The 18,035-nt window shown below is 50.8% G+C and overlaps 1 protein-coding gene across 3 annotated transcripts in view; it reads right to left on the bottom strand.

Annotated features, from left to right (window-relative positions):
• MAP2K6 (mitogen-activated protein kinase kinase 6) overlaps positions 1-18,035 on the bottom strand; it is a 53,394-nt gene that overhangs the window by 20,952 nt on the left and 14,407 nt on the right. For all 3 annotated transcript variants that reach the window (XM_084491753.1, XM_084491754.1, XM_084491755.1), the window contains 9 exons: positions 11,545-11,611; positions 10,359-10,407; positions 7,996-8,109; positions 6,311-6,430; positions 5,449-5,565; positions 4,950-5,001; positions 3,294-3,421; positions 2,548-2,625; positions 1,547-1,686 (listed from right to left, as the gene is read on the bottom strand). In XM_084491753.1, coding sequence (XP_084347879.1) covers positions 1,547-1,686; positions 2,548-2,625; positions 3,294-3,421; positions 4,950-5,001; positions 5,449-5,565; positions 6,311-6,430; positions 7,996-8,109; positions 10,359-10,407; positions 11,545-11,611 — 865 coding nt within the window. The remainder of the gene's footprint in view (positions 1-1,546; positions 1,687-2,547; positions 2,626-3,293; positions 3,422-4,949; positions 5,002-5,448; positions 5,566-6,310; positions 6,431-7,995; positions 8,110-10,358; positions 10,408-11,544; positions 11,612-18,035) is intronic.

The following is an 18,035-nucleotide window of genomic DNA, read 5'->3' as shown; positions in this document are numbered from 1 at the left end:
GTGTCAGAAGAAATCCTCAGACTCTGACACCACAAAACCAGTGCAACACGCAGCCAAAGCTCGCTCCTCTGATTCCATGCAACTCCATTGGTGTTTAGGGGTCTTCAGTGATCCTAGATGACAGGTTTTGCACAGAGAGAAACTGCCATGTACCCTCCAAAGCATAAGGTTTCAAGGTACGAGTGCTGCTCAGTAGGGTCATGCTTCTCACTGCAACTACCACGAACAGCTGTGGCTATCTTAATCCTAAATCAGCACAAGGCAATAACTGCAAGACACCGTGTCTGCAAAAGCAAACTATGCCTCTGTTCAGTGGGGAACAACAGCCTGCCTGGCACAAACAGGCAAGTCTGCAATAACAAGCAGTGAGCCAGCAGCACAGGAGAAAGGCAGCTGGTCCAAAATCCCAGCGTGGGCCTTGCAAAAACGGTGGGCATTATGCGAGAGGGTTTTTCCAAGCCAGCTCCCACCTCTGACAGACACAGAGCAGTGTGGGCATGTGCAGGTATTCCCCACCACAAAGCAGGAGAGAGGCGTGCGGCTGAATCCAGGGACCTCGAAAACATGTTTGGACAAGACTCTGAAGAATTTGAGTGTCAGTACTTAAAGTCCCCGGGCAGGAGTGGCTGATAATCCCCTTCCTGGGTCACAGCAGAGCCGGCCGGACTCCAGGCCCTGACACTGGCAGCTCGGGAACAGTCTCACATTTCTGTATTTGTCGATCTGCCGTCCTTTCTTGGCTACCCTGCAAACCACCAGCCACCTGCCAACTTGGCAAGCCGCAGATGGCACTGCAGCGCCTGGAAAATAAAAACGCCTCCCAGGCGGTTTCCAGGGAAGCTGGAGGGAGAAGCAGTCAGGAGCCGCGGGGCCGCTGCCAGCTCTCTTTGAACCATATGATGAGGGCAGCTGCGAGTCTCCTCGGGTGCTGGGAGAGCCTGCGCTTTCATGCAGCACTCCCAGCCTCCAGACAGCGCGCATCTGCTCCAACCCTTTTCCTACGACGCAGCCAAATCCTCCCGCTGCTTCCAGCTCCGAGTCCCAGCGAGAGCGGAGCAGCAGCCGCAGGGCCCGGCAGCGGGACAGCCACAGTCGGGGCCATCGCGGGGCGAGCTCAGCACCGGGCCTGCCCTCAGAGCTGCGTCCCCCAGGAGCAGGGTGGCACGAGGGGCTGCTCAGGGCAAGGTTGCTGGAGGATGTGGCCATTCCTGGACCCTGCTCAGCTTCCCCACCCTGCCACAAACAGTACATGATATTCATATGGGGGGACTGGCTGAGATATCCTTCTTAATCCCTTCTTCCTGTACGTCCCCAAAATCACCGGGTCTGGGTCTCAAGCAGAGAAAGCCAGCCATAGCTGACCACCACATCTATTGCCCTTGAGGGGTGGTTACTACACAAATACCATGTCCCTGAGGGACAACGGTAGGGATGGGGACAGTGATATGGGAGGCCACCAGCACCTGTCCTCCTCATCCTCAGTTGGCCAGGGCCAGAAGGGCCAGGTCCAGCAGGGCTGGGGCAGCAGGGATGGGGGGAGGTTTACCATTGCGAGGTAAAATCAACGAACTCCGACGAAAACTTGTCTGCTGGCAGCTGCGGCGACGGCTCCTCCACCACCTGCTTGAGCTGCTGGAAGGGCGTCCCCCAGGAGTCGTAGGGAAAGCGCAGGATGGCCAGCTCGATCTGGGGAGACAGCACCCATACCTCAGTCTCAGGGGACAGACACCCTGGGGCTCATCTTGCCACCCCACAGGATTTTGGCAGCCTGTTTAACCACCCACACATGTGTTTTTTTGGGCCCTGCACAAACACATGGAATATCCTCACCCCACCAGGCCACAGTGTCTTGCAGGAAACCTTTTGTGTTTAACCTCCCCCAGCAAATGGGGCGGGCCTGAGGACACCCAGCAGCCTCCATATCCAATCCTCCCTCCTGCCCTCCTGTTGGACATCATTGGGGAGAGGCCAGAAGTTTAAAAAACACATATTGCATAGGGTCACTGTGCTATAAAATGGCAAGGAGACGGATTCCCCCTGAACACTGCTTCTCCTGGTGTGCAGGAGATGCCGCCGATGCCCCCTCCTCTGATGGGGACTGTGCTAAGTGCGATTTGCCGGGATGTTTTTTCAGGTTTGAAATCCAACCTGCTCCACAGACAGACACAGTGCCGGACGCCTTCGCCTTAGCCCATGCTGCCATCTCCCGGCAGCCTGTGGCCACCACAGCAGGGCTGTCCCCAGCAGGGTGGCAGTCCCCGGGACAGCCGCAGACAGAGCCTCAGGGGTGTCCCAAGGGTGGGACGTCCTTGGAGACCTGCCCTGCCACGCCAACACATCAAAGCCAGCAAAGCAGCTCCGTCTGCCTTCTCCTTGACCCCACAATGTGCTCACTGGTACCTTGTGGATTCGCCATGTGCCCCTTCCAGCCCTGACACCTTCCCAGGGAACCAGTGCCACCAGTGCCAGGGGGCTACGGGGAGGAAAACGAATCCACAAACCACACCCAACACCCCAACCACACTGCCAGCCCCCAGATTGCCCTACCATCGTGATCCCCAGGCTCCAGATATCAGATTTGACGCTGTACCCCTTCTGGTTCAGCTCCGGGTTAATTCTTTCAGGCTGTGAAGAGACACAAGGGCAGTTAAGGACCAGGGATGGACTCAGCGTGATGCCTGCACCCAGGGCTCACCAACCTCTGAGGGGTCTTTCACGGGTCAGAGCCACTTAGTCCACACTGCCAGCTCCTTCACTTGACCATCTTGGCATCAGAGCAAGCCTACATCCTTGCCAGTAAGGGCAGAGTGAAATGGGTCACCAGAAGGAGATGGCACCTGCATCAGGTTTGGGGTGGTGCAGCTGACCCAGCACATCAGACACGAAGGGAGGTGACAAGCCTCAACTCTCCAGGACCGCGTTCACCCCATGCGACTACTTCACAAAAAGAAAATCCAAAGGAGTGTTTTTCTCCCAAAAGAAAAGCACTGGTGTCCCCACAGGGCAAACAGCAAAAGTTCAACACGGAGTAATTACAAAGCCTTTCCCAAGGTCATGGGGAGGAGATAAGGCAGCAGAAAGCCATGCTCACAAGACCTGATTTGACCCGTGAGATCCTTCTCCTCCCTCTACCCCTTTACAAGTAACTTCAGGGATACGTCTTACAAAATGAGGCCCCGGGACATGCTGGTGGCTGATCCTTCCCCCTTTAGGATGACCCGACACCCAGGCTCATGTTCCTCTGGCTGCCCTGCAGCAGCTTTCACAAGCAGCTTCTCGGCGGCTCAACTTACAGCCATGTAGGGTTTGCATCCCGCATCCATGGTTTTAGCAACCGAGTCAACGAGGTAACCGCTAATTCCAAAATCGCACATTTTCACCTGCCCCTGTGTATTGATCAACACGTTAGAGGGCTTTACATCTGCAAGAAGGAACACATACCACAGTCACTGTCATGCATGGGCCAAGCCAAAAAAAGCCAAAGAGCTTCCTATCAGCAGAGGGCACCAAAGGTGCCCGTGCAAACCCCGGTGCTTCATATAGGACAGAATCTCAGCTGGTTGTGGCTATTGCAAGTTCAGGTGACTGCCTCGTGGGCCTGTCCTATGTCCTGCAAGTGTCCCTTCACTTCCAGGTTCCCCTCGTTGATTTGGGGGGTGGGAGGGAGCCCTGCATGTAGCCACCGTGTCCTAGCGTGCTGGGGATAGCCACGGCCATCAGAGTGCTCACGGGGCACAGCTTGGCAAAGCTGGGCCATCTCCAGGGGACATCTGTGAGAGCCTGAAGCACCAGTGAGTCCCCAGCTGAAGCTGCTGTCTTGCCAGCACAAGGGGAAAAAACATGGGGAAAAGGATAAGAGGTGGGCAGGAAAGGGTGAAGAACAGTGAGGATTGCAGTGGAAGGAAGGAGCAGGAAACTGAGACAAGGATCAAGATTTCAGAAGTGGCCTCTAATTTTAAGGATACCGAGCTTGAAGGCAATGAGAGCAGCAGCAGGCGTGTGGGTGCTCCACACCTTATGGAAATCAGTCCAGTGTCTCATCTATTTATTACTGCCAGATTTATCTGCTTCCCATCACGGCCTTATAATCCCTGGTGCATTCGCATTTGCATCATTCTCATGAAGGCGGTTATAATCACCATCAGCAAGGGAAATTAAGGTACAGAAAGAAGTCAAAAGTGATAGCTGCCAGAGCATGCAGGGGCTTCCTGGCTAGGCTACTCCCAGATGAAATGTCAGCACAAAACCCATTTGCTGAGCTATTTAAATGCCCGACACAGGCCACCCTTCTCTCATTTGAGCACTGAGCCTCAAAAGGGAGCAATCCTTCCCCTGTTGACACCCAGAAATAAGAGGTCACTTCTGCAAGAAGGCCATCTACCTACGTGTGATAAAAGATTAATTATAAGCGCTGAAACACCGTCTGAGGGAGACCAGAAGCTGTTTTTGAGTCTTGCTCTTTAGCGCTGGGTGGTTTACAGCTCATTAACATCTACTCTTTAATCAGCGCTTTGCAATCAAGTGCTTCAGGTATCTGAGATCCTCACCCATCTGTTATTATCTTGAAATAAGACAATTTTCAGTGGAAATCAAAGAAGCAAACAGAAATTCAGAAGCTGAGCAGCATTTTCCACCCACTGCAAATGACACAGAAGGCAGGAACTCAGTCCCCAGCCACGTGCAGGACCTACAGCACATGACCGCCTGCTGGAGCTGAACTCCGTTCCCTTCGGACACTCCTTCCCCCTGCAGCAACACCCTGGAGAGGGCTTTTTCCTCCTCTTAAAAAATTGAAAACGACCCTTTAGAAATAAAGGTACTAAGCAGCAACACTGCAATTTGTTTTTCTAAGTGTGTTCATGGCATATTTGAGATGCAAAAAGGGAAAAATGCCGGAGCATGGGACGGACAGACACCGGCACGGCCACGGCTGTGTGCCTGGCTCTTACCTCTGTGGATGACGGAGAGCTTACTGTGTAGATGTTCTAGTGCTTTTACGATCTGAAAGAACAAAACTAGAGTGAATCACAGCTGGCAGCACTGCAACGGGGAGGGAACGCTATCTGGTTTCACCCCCCATCCTCATGGACCTGCTCAGAGGGAAGGAACTACGTGCATCCTGCACCCTGAGGTGACAGAGGGTCCCCAGGGATCTCCAAGGGTACGAGGACCTGATTGAGAAGGCAAAGGAGCTGCAGGGACCTCCCCACATTTAACACGGTGCCACCTCTCCATTACAGGGTGTACAGGTACATCTGGGGGTATTTATGGCTTTTAAATAACATCACCCCAAACCAAAATCTAGAAGCCACCGAGGGATGTCCACATGGGCTGGCCTGTGGACCATGCTCTTCCTCGCACAAATACTGCTGGGAGGCTGGGTCATGCAGGACTTGGCTTAAAAAAGAGACCCCTTTTTCCTTCCCCCTTCACTCCGCTAATACTCACAGAGACGGCTATTTTCCCTAAGATGTCCTCGGGAATCGTCAGGCCTTTGTCAATGACGTGTTTGTAGAATTTGTCCAGTGAGGTATCCATCAGCTCCATGCAGATCCACACGTCTCCCTGGAGGATACAAAAAGCAAACATCTGCCCACTGGAACGGACCATCCTTGCCTTTCATGTACAAACGCCTTCTTTGGCACTTGCCCTTTGCTGGCCGGTTTGCTTCTTCCCTGTCTCGTAAAAGTTATTCAGCAAAACTCTACTGGGCTTTCTCTTTCTCTACTCCCCAGCTGGAATTAAGTGCTGTCCACCTTCCCTACCACTTTGAGTGCATTTTCTGCCGTCTCATCCCAAAGCAGAGTCCCAGTGGACTTAGGAGTCCTGAAAGTTATCAGGACTGAGGTTCCTACGTGCTCAGGTCCCTCAGCAATTGCTCAGCCAGGAAAAATTCAGCTCTGCAGGGCTGTGTTTAAACCTTTTCAATAAACCTTGCTCTCCAGAGCTTTCCACACTTTTCCTCTGTGTGGCTTTCTCATCGCAAGTCAGGACAATATTAACACAAAGGGACCAGGCTGTGAGTTGGTGTCCTCGGCACGCAGCCACCCCCATCACCACCAAGCCCCAGCATCCCAGCACAGGGGCTCGGATGCTCTCAGCTCTTCCTCACCTGGCAGCGTGCCACTCCTCGCTCACCACGAAATAACTGCACATGGCAGCCCCTTAGGCCAGGATTGAGCAAATTCGAATTCTACTGTGTCTCATATCTAGATTAAACCCTTGGATTCAGAGGGAGGCCGGGGAATACGGAGCCTGGGAGGGGATCCAGCCCCCCAGGGCAGTGCAGCCGGTCTCTGGGATGCCATACCTCTCGGAAAAGTGCCCCGTAAAAGGTGACGGTGAAGGGGCAATCTACCGTCCTCATGGAGATATCCAGGTCCATCAGTAACCTTTTCTGCTCCTGGCTGTTGACTGTGGCTCGGATGCGCTGGAACACAAAGCAGTTTAGCGTTGGCTGTCAGCACAGCTGCTGGCATGCTGCTGATGCAGGGACCCATTGCAGCGGTGCCGTGCTGCCCAGCATGTCCTGAAATCGTGCCTTTATCTTTTTTCACACCCCCTGAGTTACCTTTTCTCACCCCTGTTTGTCATGGGCACATCCCAAGCGCAGGCACCCCAGTGCCACAGAAGGCCACAGTGGATGAAGAGGTTTTTTGACCTCAGCCCGAACTGCAGGGGATTTTGCTTGGTAAATGCCACTTTTTTTTACAACAGCCAAAAGTCACTGGGGCTTGGGATCTCAGAAAGGAGCTGGGAACCAAATTCTAGGCTGCTGAGAACCCACAGCTCCTGGAGCTGCAGCATCCATCTATGCACATCAGCAGCTTTGGTCAGGAGAGAAGGCTCCATCCCTGCAGCCTGACACCACGTGCACCTCATGGCTTTGGAAAGTGCACATTTCCCAGTCTCCCAAGGAAGAGATGTCATTTATGTGACATACCTGCAGCCCCTCAGCTGGGAAGCCCAACAAACAGGCAAAGCACAACCCCAGATGGGGCACGCACATATCCAGGCTCTTTGGCCAAAGACACCCGAGGTCAGTAAGTGATGGAGTTACACCGTTCAGCACTGCAGATGCAAGTAAAAGCCCGAATGTGCCTGCTGCACCCCCTTCACATCATATTCAGAGAGGTCTTTTGCAGTTTGGCAAACAAGAAGACAAAATGCAGAGCGTGGAGGCCCTGAGACACATCCCAGCATCCACAGCAAGGTCCAGCCATAACAGAGGAGCTAAGAATTTCCCTTCAGTTTGCTCTTGGCTTCCAGCTCTGCATGTTTTTTTTTGTTGTTTTTTTTTTTTGTCTTTTTCTTATTCTGAAAGGAAATTTGAGCTAAAATTCAGCCCTGTAAAAATTGGCCTTTCCCAAGGTACAAATTTTCCCATGACTATTTCCTTAAGCTGCAAGCTTATGAGTCAAAGCTGCTGTTATGAAAACTTTTCATAATAGCATCTACAAACCTGTCGTGAATCAAGACCCCACTGCAGCAGACAAAATGTGAAAAAAAAAATAAATCTGTGTTCCAAAGAGATTTAAAAAGTCCAAGTTGAAGAAAACGATCTTATGCAATTGAATTTACAGTGCAGTCCTCTTTATAATTACAGTTACTGTGCAGAGCCCTGAATGGAGGATAGATCAATGCTAGAAAAAAAATATGTATATTTAAAAAATTATGGCATATAACCCTTAAAATGCTAGAAAAACCAGGCATGTCGCAGACATAGAAGAACAATATGCTTGTATACACCACGATGCAGGAAACACACTGAGCATCCCACTTTTTGAACAAATCCCTTCTCTTTGTTCAACAGGGCCCAAATCCTCTTCAGCATTCCTTGCCCCTGTGCAGAAAGAGGATTCCACTTGGAAAGAAGCGGATCCCAGCAAAGGCATGCGTGAGAACAAGCAAGATTAGAGATGCGCAGGGACGAGGGCGCAGAGGGCGTCCACACACAACGAACACACAGAAAGCGGCTCGGGAGGCTCACTCTACCTTCACTGCCATGATCTGCCCGCTAGGCATGTGCCGCATCTTCTCCACCACCCCGTACGCACCTCGTCCCAGCTCGGAGATGGGCTCCAGGTCATCAGCTTTCACCTCAAAGTTCTGCAGGGAGGAACCCATCAGGAAAAAGGTAGATGCAAGGTGTAAAACACACCCCAAATCTAACCCACATCCAACCCCGCTGAGCACACGAATTCATCCCCCTGAGAGCACCCTGAGCAGGATGGGTGCAGGGAGGGTGCTCCTCAGCAAGGTGCTGCAGCCACCTGCACCCAGCCACCCCTCAGCCTCGCCACGAGTTGGGATGGAGAGCACCCAAGCAGCCTCACCCCAGAGAATCACCTTCAGTTTCCCTTCTTTCTTTCTTTTTTTGTTTGTTTCCTTCCATCCTTCTCCTCCCCCAATCATGGAAGTACCACCAATTTTTCTTTAGGCCCATAAAATCTGATTTCTGCATCCCTGCAGATCGGCCAAATACTGAGTGCACCCCATTTTTAAGCCACGAAGGATTTATTTCGTCTAGCACTGGAGATCTCTTTCTCCTGGCCTTACACAAAGGATTACTTTGTTTGCAGCCCTGCATTTTAACCTGCCCCTTCTCCCTTCATGCCGCGATATTGTGCAGCAGCTCTATTTTTTGCTTATTATTATTTTTGGATCTTTAAAACATGCCTTTGCTACTAAAACTGGCCATTCTGTTTGCTGAACGCGCAACCACATCAGTCAATCATCCTCCAGAAAGAAGCGGCTTATAATGAACTGATTCACGGCGCATAATCCCACACCGTTTTTTTGCCTGCACAGCAGAAAAATCCTGCAGCCTGGCCCGTGCCGGCCGGGGGGGCTGCAACACACGGGGGCCATACACTGCGTTACTGTGCGCCCAGGCTCCGCTGCCTGCTAAAGGAGCCCTCACGAACATTTTTTTGCATGATTTAAGCATCTCTGACACTGCTGCTACTGTTCTGCGGGACCCTCTCCAAGGAGGCACTTCGGCTCTCTCAGGGCAACCCATAAAATTAGCAGCGAAGTTTAAAGGGAGAAGGGGAAAGTGGCGTTCTCCAGGGATTGGGATGAGTGGAGGAAGGTGGAAAAGGGGAGCGCATCCTAAAGGAACTTGGCCAGACAAGTAAGCAATGGGCCCACGGGACATTCAAGCCCTGACACATCAGTCTCTCTGAGATAGCCACATCCATAAAAAAGACCAAGCTCTGTGTTTTACAAGAGTGCCTCTCTGCACCGTCCAACACGGGCTCTCTGCCTCCGTGCACGGAGCTGTTTTGGAGCACCTGGACTTTCCTCGCCCCTGGAACTGCAGGGGAGAAGTGATTTTCTTGGATTTGCTCTAGCAGCAGGCGGTGGCTCTGCCTTGGTGCTGCACCATTTTGCTCCAGAGGCATCTCGCACTCTTTCCACCTTCCAGCCCCTGCTCCATGCCAGGGAAAATACAAAATCCCAAATGAAAGAAAAGCATCCAAAGATAGACAGCATAAAATGCCACTGCATTAGTATTTCACTTCATAAATTAACTTGCTGACACCGAGGTCTATCTTTTGCACCTAATAAATTTATTACCCAGCTTTAAAGTGTTTTTTATGAATGCTGCTGTGCCGTTTTCTCCTATCAAAATAGCTGCCCTCGGTTTTGTTTTTCTCCTGCTATGTTTTTATAGCATCAGGTGGACCGGTTTCCATGCTGTCAGAAGGATTTGCTTCCAGGACAGGAAGATCTACCCTGAGTCAGGCTCTTGAGAAGGCCTTCGGTATTAGCGAAGGGAAATACTTTGGATGAAGGCTTTAAATCAGCAGAGCAACTGCAAAGGAGAGTAAAATCTCACGCTAGTAATCCCCTCACTTTGTAACGGATATTTCCAGGGGATTAGTTGCACCTCAGGCAGGGCAGGGCTCTCCGAAGTGGAACACTTGAAGGAGCCCCCGGTGTGATGGGAAGCAAAGGGCAAGCCCCTGGGGGCACATTGGAGAGGGTGGGGACAAGCAGCAGGTCACAGCCAGCTGCCCACTGGTGCTCTGGGGACAACCCTTGCTGGAGGAGCACCACCAGCAGCCAGCACTTGGCTCCCCAGGGCTGGAGGTGGCTCGCAGGGCTCACAAAAAACAGGAGAAGCAAAATCCCAGCCTGGCTCTTCTCAGCCTCCATGCATCCAGCATCTACCCCCCGTTTCACGTGAAATGTGCCGTGCTTTTTAAATAGCTGGTGTTTGTCGACCTCCCCGTTTTTGGCTGCAATTAAGAAGGAAGCGATCCCAAGAGCAGCCTGCGTGGAGAAGCAGCCAGCACAGGACAGGCACCTGGCCCCAAAGGTCTTCTTCTCATCGTCACTCCCAGTCTTACCTCCTCACCAATAGAGATGCAGGCTTTGGAATCTAGATCCCTGGGTGGCCTGCAGGAGAGAAGAGGGAAGAGATGTGAAATGTTCCCTGAAAGGTCAATTTTTCCCTCAACAAGTATTCACAACCCCCAAGGACCCCTGTCCATCCCCTTGCACCAGCAAGCTGGCAGCCCTTGCAGCCTAATGGTCTCCTAGCTTTGCAGGATCAATAAATACAACCAAGAGCCACAAAGTCACCCCAAAAAGGGGTCAGGAAGGCAGCTGCTGGAGCTGGCATTTCTCACATCCAAACCCCTGTGCAGGAACCCAGAGATCTGTTCCTTCAGCAGCTTGGTGTTGGGCAAGGCAAGCGAGGTGACAAGCACCAAATCTCTGTCAGCCCGTATGAAATATGGACTAAGTGGGCATAAAGGTCAAAAGCAAAACCTGGTTTCTGTTAATCCTTTCCAGAAATAGCTAAGACAAGACGGGGAGGGCTCAGCCTCTCACCACATCCTCCCCCTTTCTCCCCGGGCAGGGAAGGTGTCAGCTCGGGGCTGCCCAGGGATGGGGCTCTCAGCGAGCCCCTCATTTCCAGCACTGCAGAATCGGTTGCTTTTACCAAAAAACATTGCCCGTACCATGTTCTTCTGCTGGACACAAGGTATGGGGTCGCTGACCTGCCCCATTAAACCCCGAAAGGGAGATTTGGGCATCAGCACGGTGTGAACCCAACAACTGCTGCTCCGAAATACTCAGGGGCAGCAGGATGGAGCTGGGGCTGTGGGGGCAGGAGGGAGGGAGGAGAACAGCTGGGGGGTTGCTAATTTCTTTCTGGAACGGGGTGATCAGCCTGAAATTATTCCCATGTGAGGGCCACGTGGGTTAAAACGGGGTGTCCACCCTGATTTTTTTTCCTTTTTCTGGGCACATCACAAAGCAGCAAAGACATGGACCACGGGTAGAGCATGATGGACAGAGACCCCTAAGGTGCAGCAGGGGAAGAAATACAAGGGCTGTCAACTCTGATCCTCCCCAATGGTGCCCAAATGCTGCCATTCTCCTCATGAAGGGTTCCCGTTATCCTGCCCTGCAAGGACAAGCCCTGGCTGCTGGCTGTGACCGGCCCAGCCCCAGCAGCAGAGGCACTGGAAGGCAGCCGGGGCTCGTGGTTTTCTTTTTCTTCTCCCTCAGTGTTTGGCGACTTACGTGGAGCTTGTCTGTGGTTGCTCAAATGCTTCTTTAGGAATTTTCAGCCCAGGGTTTCTCTTCTTGCCTGCGAAACGAGAAAGGGGCAGAATTAAAGAAAGGCCTTTTTTTTTTTTTTTTTTTTTTGGTTTTAATTTGCAAAATGCAGCTTGTCTATATTTGTTGACCTTACTTAACATAAATGCCAGGCCAGGCTGGTGGTGTAGACTCAGGGCACAGAGTTCAAAACATAAAGTGCCTTTGTTCAGTAATGCTTCATTTAGACCTGCAGGGTCTGGCTGCCAACTTGGTACAGAAAACAGGCAAGAGTCCTAGCATGCGAAAAGGCCATGTGAAAATGCAAAAAGAAAGGTATTTCTCCTTCATCAGCCCTTCCCATGTAGGATCCCTTAAAATGTTTCTTGGACAGATTTTAACCATTCCAGCTACACTACTGCAAACCTTGGCGGGATTAAAAATCCTTTTCAGGTTGAATCCGAAAGTCCCGAACTAGATTCCGATTTTGTTTTAAACTGACGTTTTACCTCCTGGCCATTAAAGTTGTGCAAACCCAGCAAAAAATACAGCAGAATGAAGTCTGCAGGCTTCAAAGCCATTTGTTTCTGTTCACACTGACCAGCCAAGCCTTGCTGAGCTGGATGCAGCTCAAGCTCTGAAGCAGTTCAAATGCAGGCTCTCCTGTAAAGGGGGTCCAAGCCGGCAGACGTAAGAGCCAGGCAGACTAGAGAAATACAAGAACCTTTTTATGACTAAACATATACAGCCACATTTCAGCACGGGGTTTTGGATTCATGGATAAAATAACCTGGAAACATAAGTCATGTCACCAAAACCCCAAGGTAAACATCTGGCTGGTTGAGCGTGTAATAAAATCCCTGGTCCCCCCAAAAAGGCACAGGCGTCTAATTTAGGCTTTAAACATTTTCAGCCTAACAATTTATATCAATTACTGTCTTTCTTTTAAGCCGGAGCTCTACTCTTTATTCCCAGCACTCTCCTTCAAACTTCACCTATACATGTTTGGGTTTGTTTTTCCCCTTGACACAAACCCAGGTCGATGGATGTCTGCGCATCCCAATGCCGGAGGGCTGCTAGATCAAAGCGCAAGCACCCAGAACTGAAAATGACCTTTTTGAAGCAATTAGTCAACTCAGATTGCCAACCTTTTTTTTTTTTTTCCCCTTTTTTTTTTTTTTTAACATTTGCTCCAAAAGACAAGATCGTGCTCGCTCCGTTTGGCAAAGAGCAATTCCAGGGGATGGGACAGGCTGCTGCAACCCAGCTGATGACACCTCGTGGGAAAAGCATTTACTGGAAACCACTGTGCACGCTCGCTATTGTCATTAGAAATTTGCAGAGCTGCAAACTTACAAAGCAAAAAAAAAAAAAAACAAAACAAAACAAAACAAAAAAGCCAGTTCTCTGCTCCAAAGAGCTTCCAGTCTAACACAGAAGAGGCAAAATAAAAGAAGTGGGGCCACTCAGAAGCATGAGGAACAGCTCTCAGATTTTCCAAGAGGTAGAAGCCGGTTTGTACGGAAGTACAAATAATTGTAAAAACAAGTGCAGTAATTTCTGCAGCTAGGGGAGCTGTTCTTTGACCCTTTTACTGCTTTTCGTAGTTGCACACAGAGGTCTCCAGAAGGCCCAGCTGAGAAGCAGCCCCTCCTGTACCACTTCTTGCCCAAACCGCCTCAAGTGCATTTCGTATCCAACAGGATGCTAAATCGGTAGCGGTGTTCTCGATGTTGTCATCTTTTAGCTAAAAAAAGCATCTCCAAAACACAGGTCCTGCAGCACGAGCAAACAACCCCCTGTTTCCCTGGCAGCCTCTAAGTCTGCCGTCCCCGCGGCCTCTCTGCCTCCAAAAACCTGTCTGCATCCTCTCGCAGTTTAGGCAAACAAGGCAATCACAGGCATGCAAAAATCTGCATTTTCATCCTTCTTTTGCACATGGGAATGAAGACAGAAATTTGCTGAACTGCCCACGGAGGCAGGACCTGCCTCTTTAACTCTAGAGCTGAACTTTTCCTACTAACCCTCACCAGCCATCCCTTGGCACACTGCTACTTCTGCACATCGAGCATCCGTCCAGCCACACAGCTGCAACAATACGCACGCAACCACCAAAATAAAAGGGAAACAAGCAGATATTTACTCTCTTTTTTTTTTTTTTTCCATTCTATTTTTTTCCTTTGTGGATTTGCTTGCACAGTCCCGGGTGCTGTACCTGTACCTCAGGAACCCAAGAGCTCTGGGAGGGTGTAAAGGAACCAACTGGAAGTGACCCTGCCTTGAACATGAACCAGAATAGATTATGAGGCATTTAATCTTCCCATGGTTCACAAGTGGTGTCAGCAAAAGAACTAGGTAGCAAAACACCAAACCCAAATAAATATTAAGAGCCTTCCGCCTCCTGGTGAAATAAAATCTGCACTTTGGGGAGTTTATTTTCCTTGTCTCTTCTTCACAGAATACAATATTTTGAAACTTTGCCATTTTTTTGAAGCACAATCTGCTCGCATATTCGAGCTGCCAAGACACAGACGCAGTTTAACGTTCGTTGGGATTTTCTTTTCAAGACAGAAGAAAGCAACAGAGGCAGCACAAAGCGCACATGGCTCGGGAGAGCACGGGGAAGGACGTGAGTGGGAATCACCACGGGGGAGATGCGCCCACAGCACCCGCACCTCCTGAGGACCCGCTCCCCATGCCAGGGTGTGATGGGTCACCTCTGCACTGCTACCCCTCTGCTGCTTGTGTAATGAATGTCAGGCTGCAAGCACATGTTTTCAGGCCTCTCCACCAGATCAAAGGGGCTCGGCTCCTTTTGTTTTGATGGATGCAAACTGCTCCTCCCTCCGAGCCTCCTGAGGCCGGGGGCTGCAAGTGCCTCGTGGGCAGCATCAGCCATCCTGCCCACACAGCCAGGTAGCATCAGCCATCCTGAGCATGAAGCATTAGCCATCCTGAGCATTTGAGCATGAAGCATCAGCCATCCTGGCCACAAAGCAGTAGCCATCCTGAGCATGAAGAGCATGAAGCTCTTGCTCAGCTCCCAGCTGCATGGGGGATCTCAGCTGAGGCTCTGCAGTTGCTCCAAGACACAAGCCCCATTAAATAAAATGTCCTGCAAAGACAGGGAGGGACCATGGCGGGCGAGCAGTGGGGATGGCAATAAAACACCCGGTGCCCAAGCTGCTCCTTGCATGCGGGTTTGCAAAAGAAAATTAAAAAATCCTATTTAAACTAACCCCGATCCCTTTGAGCATGCACATCGGGGAGGGTGCAAGCAAGCAGTGTGGCCTAGGCAAGACCTGCTCCCAAACAAACAATACGTGGGAAAGTCACAGCAAGGGACCCAGGGAAGGGGGACAGCACCGGGTACCCAGCGCATCTGCGGCCACACGGCTCCAGCAGCCGTGCCAGGGGCAGCGTCCAGGTGCTTGGGGTAGTTTGTCCCCAGAGGCAGGGCTCTTTTTAAAAAAAAAAAAAAAATGAAAAATGTTAGTTCCAAGATCAGTACTCTGCAACAACAGCTGCCAAGCAAGCATCTCGCTGTCAAAATAACAGCCTCCACTTCACCACAGCAGACGTCGCTTTCGAAAGACGACGCCGTGCGGAACTGCAGTCTGCAGAAAGTCATCCGTGCAGGAGCTCAAAACGTGGAGGCAGCTGAACAGCACACAGAATTGGTTGTTACCTGCTCCATCCACTAGAAGGATGGTGTTTTTCAGAGCGTTTTCGTGAATCATTATTATTTTTAGCTTTGTTTCCTGAAGAAAATCACCGCACATGTATTTATCCGACTGTCTGCGTCCCTGGTGGTAAGTGTAAACCCACAGGCTGACCTCAGCCGTGTCTGAGAGAAACTGAGCTCTTGGAGACTGCAGATCTGGTAGAAGCAGGTGACTGAGGAAGTCCCTGACTCAGAGGAAGGCTGAAGCACCAAAGCCCGTGGGGACGCCAGCCATTCAGCTGCAGCCCAGAAAATTCAGCTGCAGCACCCAGAAATCAGGAGTCGTGTCCCGCGTAAGCAGCCCCAGGTGGCTGGCTGGTCTCAGAGCCTGCATGCTAAAGCTCATTTGAAAACTCTTCCCTGCAATTTTCCACGCAGAGACTTTCACAAACACTTGACTCAAAAGCCAGGTTTTAGGAATAAATGTGAAAAAAAAAAAATAGAGTGGCTTTGAGCAGGGCATAGAGATCTCCCAGCCCTGAGTTCTGATTCGGAAAAACATCCGGGGCTCTCTGCAATGCTAAGCACAAACTTACATCCACCTTCTTTAGCACAGCAATTGCTAAATGCTGCCCTCACCCCTTTTGGGAGCCCTTGGTGTTGTCCAAGGGGAGCACAGCATGAGCCCCCCTGCCCCAGCACCCACCCCATGCCTGTGGGAGCGAAGTCCGAAAGCATACCTGCAGCAGGAAAAAGAAAAACTTAATGAAAACACATTAAATACTTCCCTGTGAAGGTCTTAAACCCAGTTCCTGAGGGAGGGGAAGAAAATACGGCTTCCAGTGGGCCTGTTAACCTCTTCCCACCGCCGCTGCCTGAGCGCGCAGAATTACTGTCGCTGGCCCCTTCCAATTAGAGCAATGTTAAATAGCAATATCGGAAAGTGAGACCTCAAAGTTTCACAATAGAAGGGTAAGAAACAGCAGAAAATAATAAAGAAAGGGAAGACAGAGGAATTTGCTGTCCACATACACCGTAACAGAAAATAAACCTTCTTTTCTGAAGGCAAATCCCATTCCCCAGTCTCCAGACTTCTCATTGCAGTCAAAAACTTTTTATGATATAATCCAAAGTAAATGGTTCCTTGCCACAAAAAGCTCCTATTTCCGCGAAAGGGTATTAACCAGTTCTGTCTTCACCACAATTTATTATTAAAGCCTTGTTTAATAGCCGTGTAGCAACACTTTCTTTCAAATAACTCTCGTTAGCACGCAGTCCGCTGGTAAAATTTCACAGGAGGGAAATGCCTCTTTCTGCCCCTTTTCTGAGAGATAAAAGTGGCTCATTACTATTCCCAGCTTTCTCAAGGATTTGGGGTCTGATGTTCCTGAAAGTTTTTGAAAGCCAATCAAGCCAAAAAGGAGCACCCAGTAGCACAAAGCCATGGTGAGATGCCTGGAGCAGGGAGACACGGGCAGGGTGAGGGGCTCCCACCCCCCATCTGTAGATGCACAGCTTTAGCCAAGCCCCGGTTTCTGGAGAAAAACAAAAGCTAGGTGATCACATAAGCACCGGTGACATGGAAATGGGCTGGAAAAGCTGTTTTCCAACCCCTCATTGAGCCACAAAAAAGGAATTTAGCATGCAAGAGGCTCTTAAAGGCTGTTAAAGTTTCAATCAAAAGCCAAGGGAAGGGCTGAAGTGGATGCTGCGCTTTCTTTGCCTCCTCAAAATATAATTCAGCTGCTCTCTCCTTAGCCCTGGCAATAAATAGGCTCGGCCAAGTGCCACTGGCTGCTCCTCCATGGCTCCATCAGCACCTGGATGAGCCGGAGGCAGCCAGACAGCACGATGGGGAGCGTGGTGCTGCTCTGTGCCCAGCAGGGACGGCTCCTGCACCTCTCCCATCTGCATCTTCCCTCGTGGCCGCTTGCAGTAACGCCTTGGAAACGGCAAACTTGGGATCTGTTTCCTTAACAACTCAGCACGGGGCTGCTGGGGGAAGGGGCCAAGCTCATAGGGCTACAGCAGCTCCTGGCTCACAGATCCCAGATCCCTGATCCCAGATCCCAGCTCCATCCTCTTCCTTGCATTTGGTGCCTTGGAGCTCCCAGCTCCTTCGGGGGCCCTCGGCACATCCAGGTCTGGACACATCATCACCACTGCCAGCCCCACTCCTGAAGCATTCTTATTTTTATTTTTTTATTTTTTTTCCACACAAACTGTATTTTGGGACAGGAAGCAGGAAAAGCAAGGGTGCTTTTACGACTGTCATGGATACAGAAAGATCCGGCACCAGGATATGCCCAAAACATGGCACAGAGATACCACGGGATAGCCCCAGCTTCCTCTGACCTCCCAACCTTCTGCTTTTCCTCTTGTGCTTTTTTCCAAAAAAAAAAATCAATCAATCAATTCGTCTTATCTAATATAGCAACACTGGAAATGCCAGCGGGCTGAAGGGAGTGCTCGAGTCCTTTTCCGTTGCTCTCTTCCTCTGCCTCTCCTTTCTGGCTCTGACCGTGCAGGGTGTCCGGCTCCTACAGACACCCCACAGACCCAGCCACAGCCAGCCCATCACCCAAATTCCCCTTGGCAAGGAGATAACCTCAGAACGGCAGCCCAGAGGTGGTTAATTTCCTCTTCCCAAAGTCAGCCTGAGCAGTAAAAATACGGAGACAGAGAGCCCTGCACCCTGAGTCCCCACTGGGAAAAGCAACACCTGGAAACCTGGAAGCGAGCAGAGGATGCTGCAGTCACCTCCTGGGTTAATTCCTGAGGATCCCAAAGCCCAGAGGGGCACACCATGCCA

The sequence above is a fragment of the Aythya ferina genome, assembly GCF_964211825.1.
Source record: "Aythya ferina genome assembly, chromosome: 18".
Taxonomy (NCBI): Eukaryota; Metazoa; Chordata; class Aves; order Anseriformes; family Anatidae; genus Aythya; species Aythya ferina.
The sequence above is the reverse complement of the archived record's forward strand: the minus strand, read 5'-3'. Positions and strand labels throughout refer to the sequence as shown.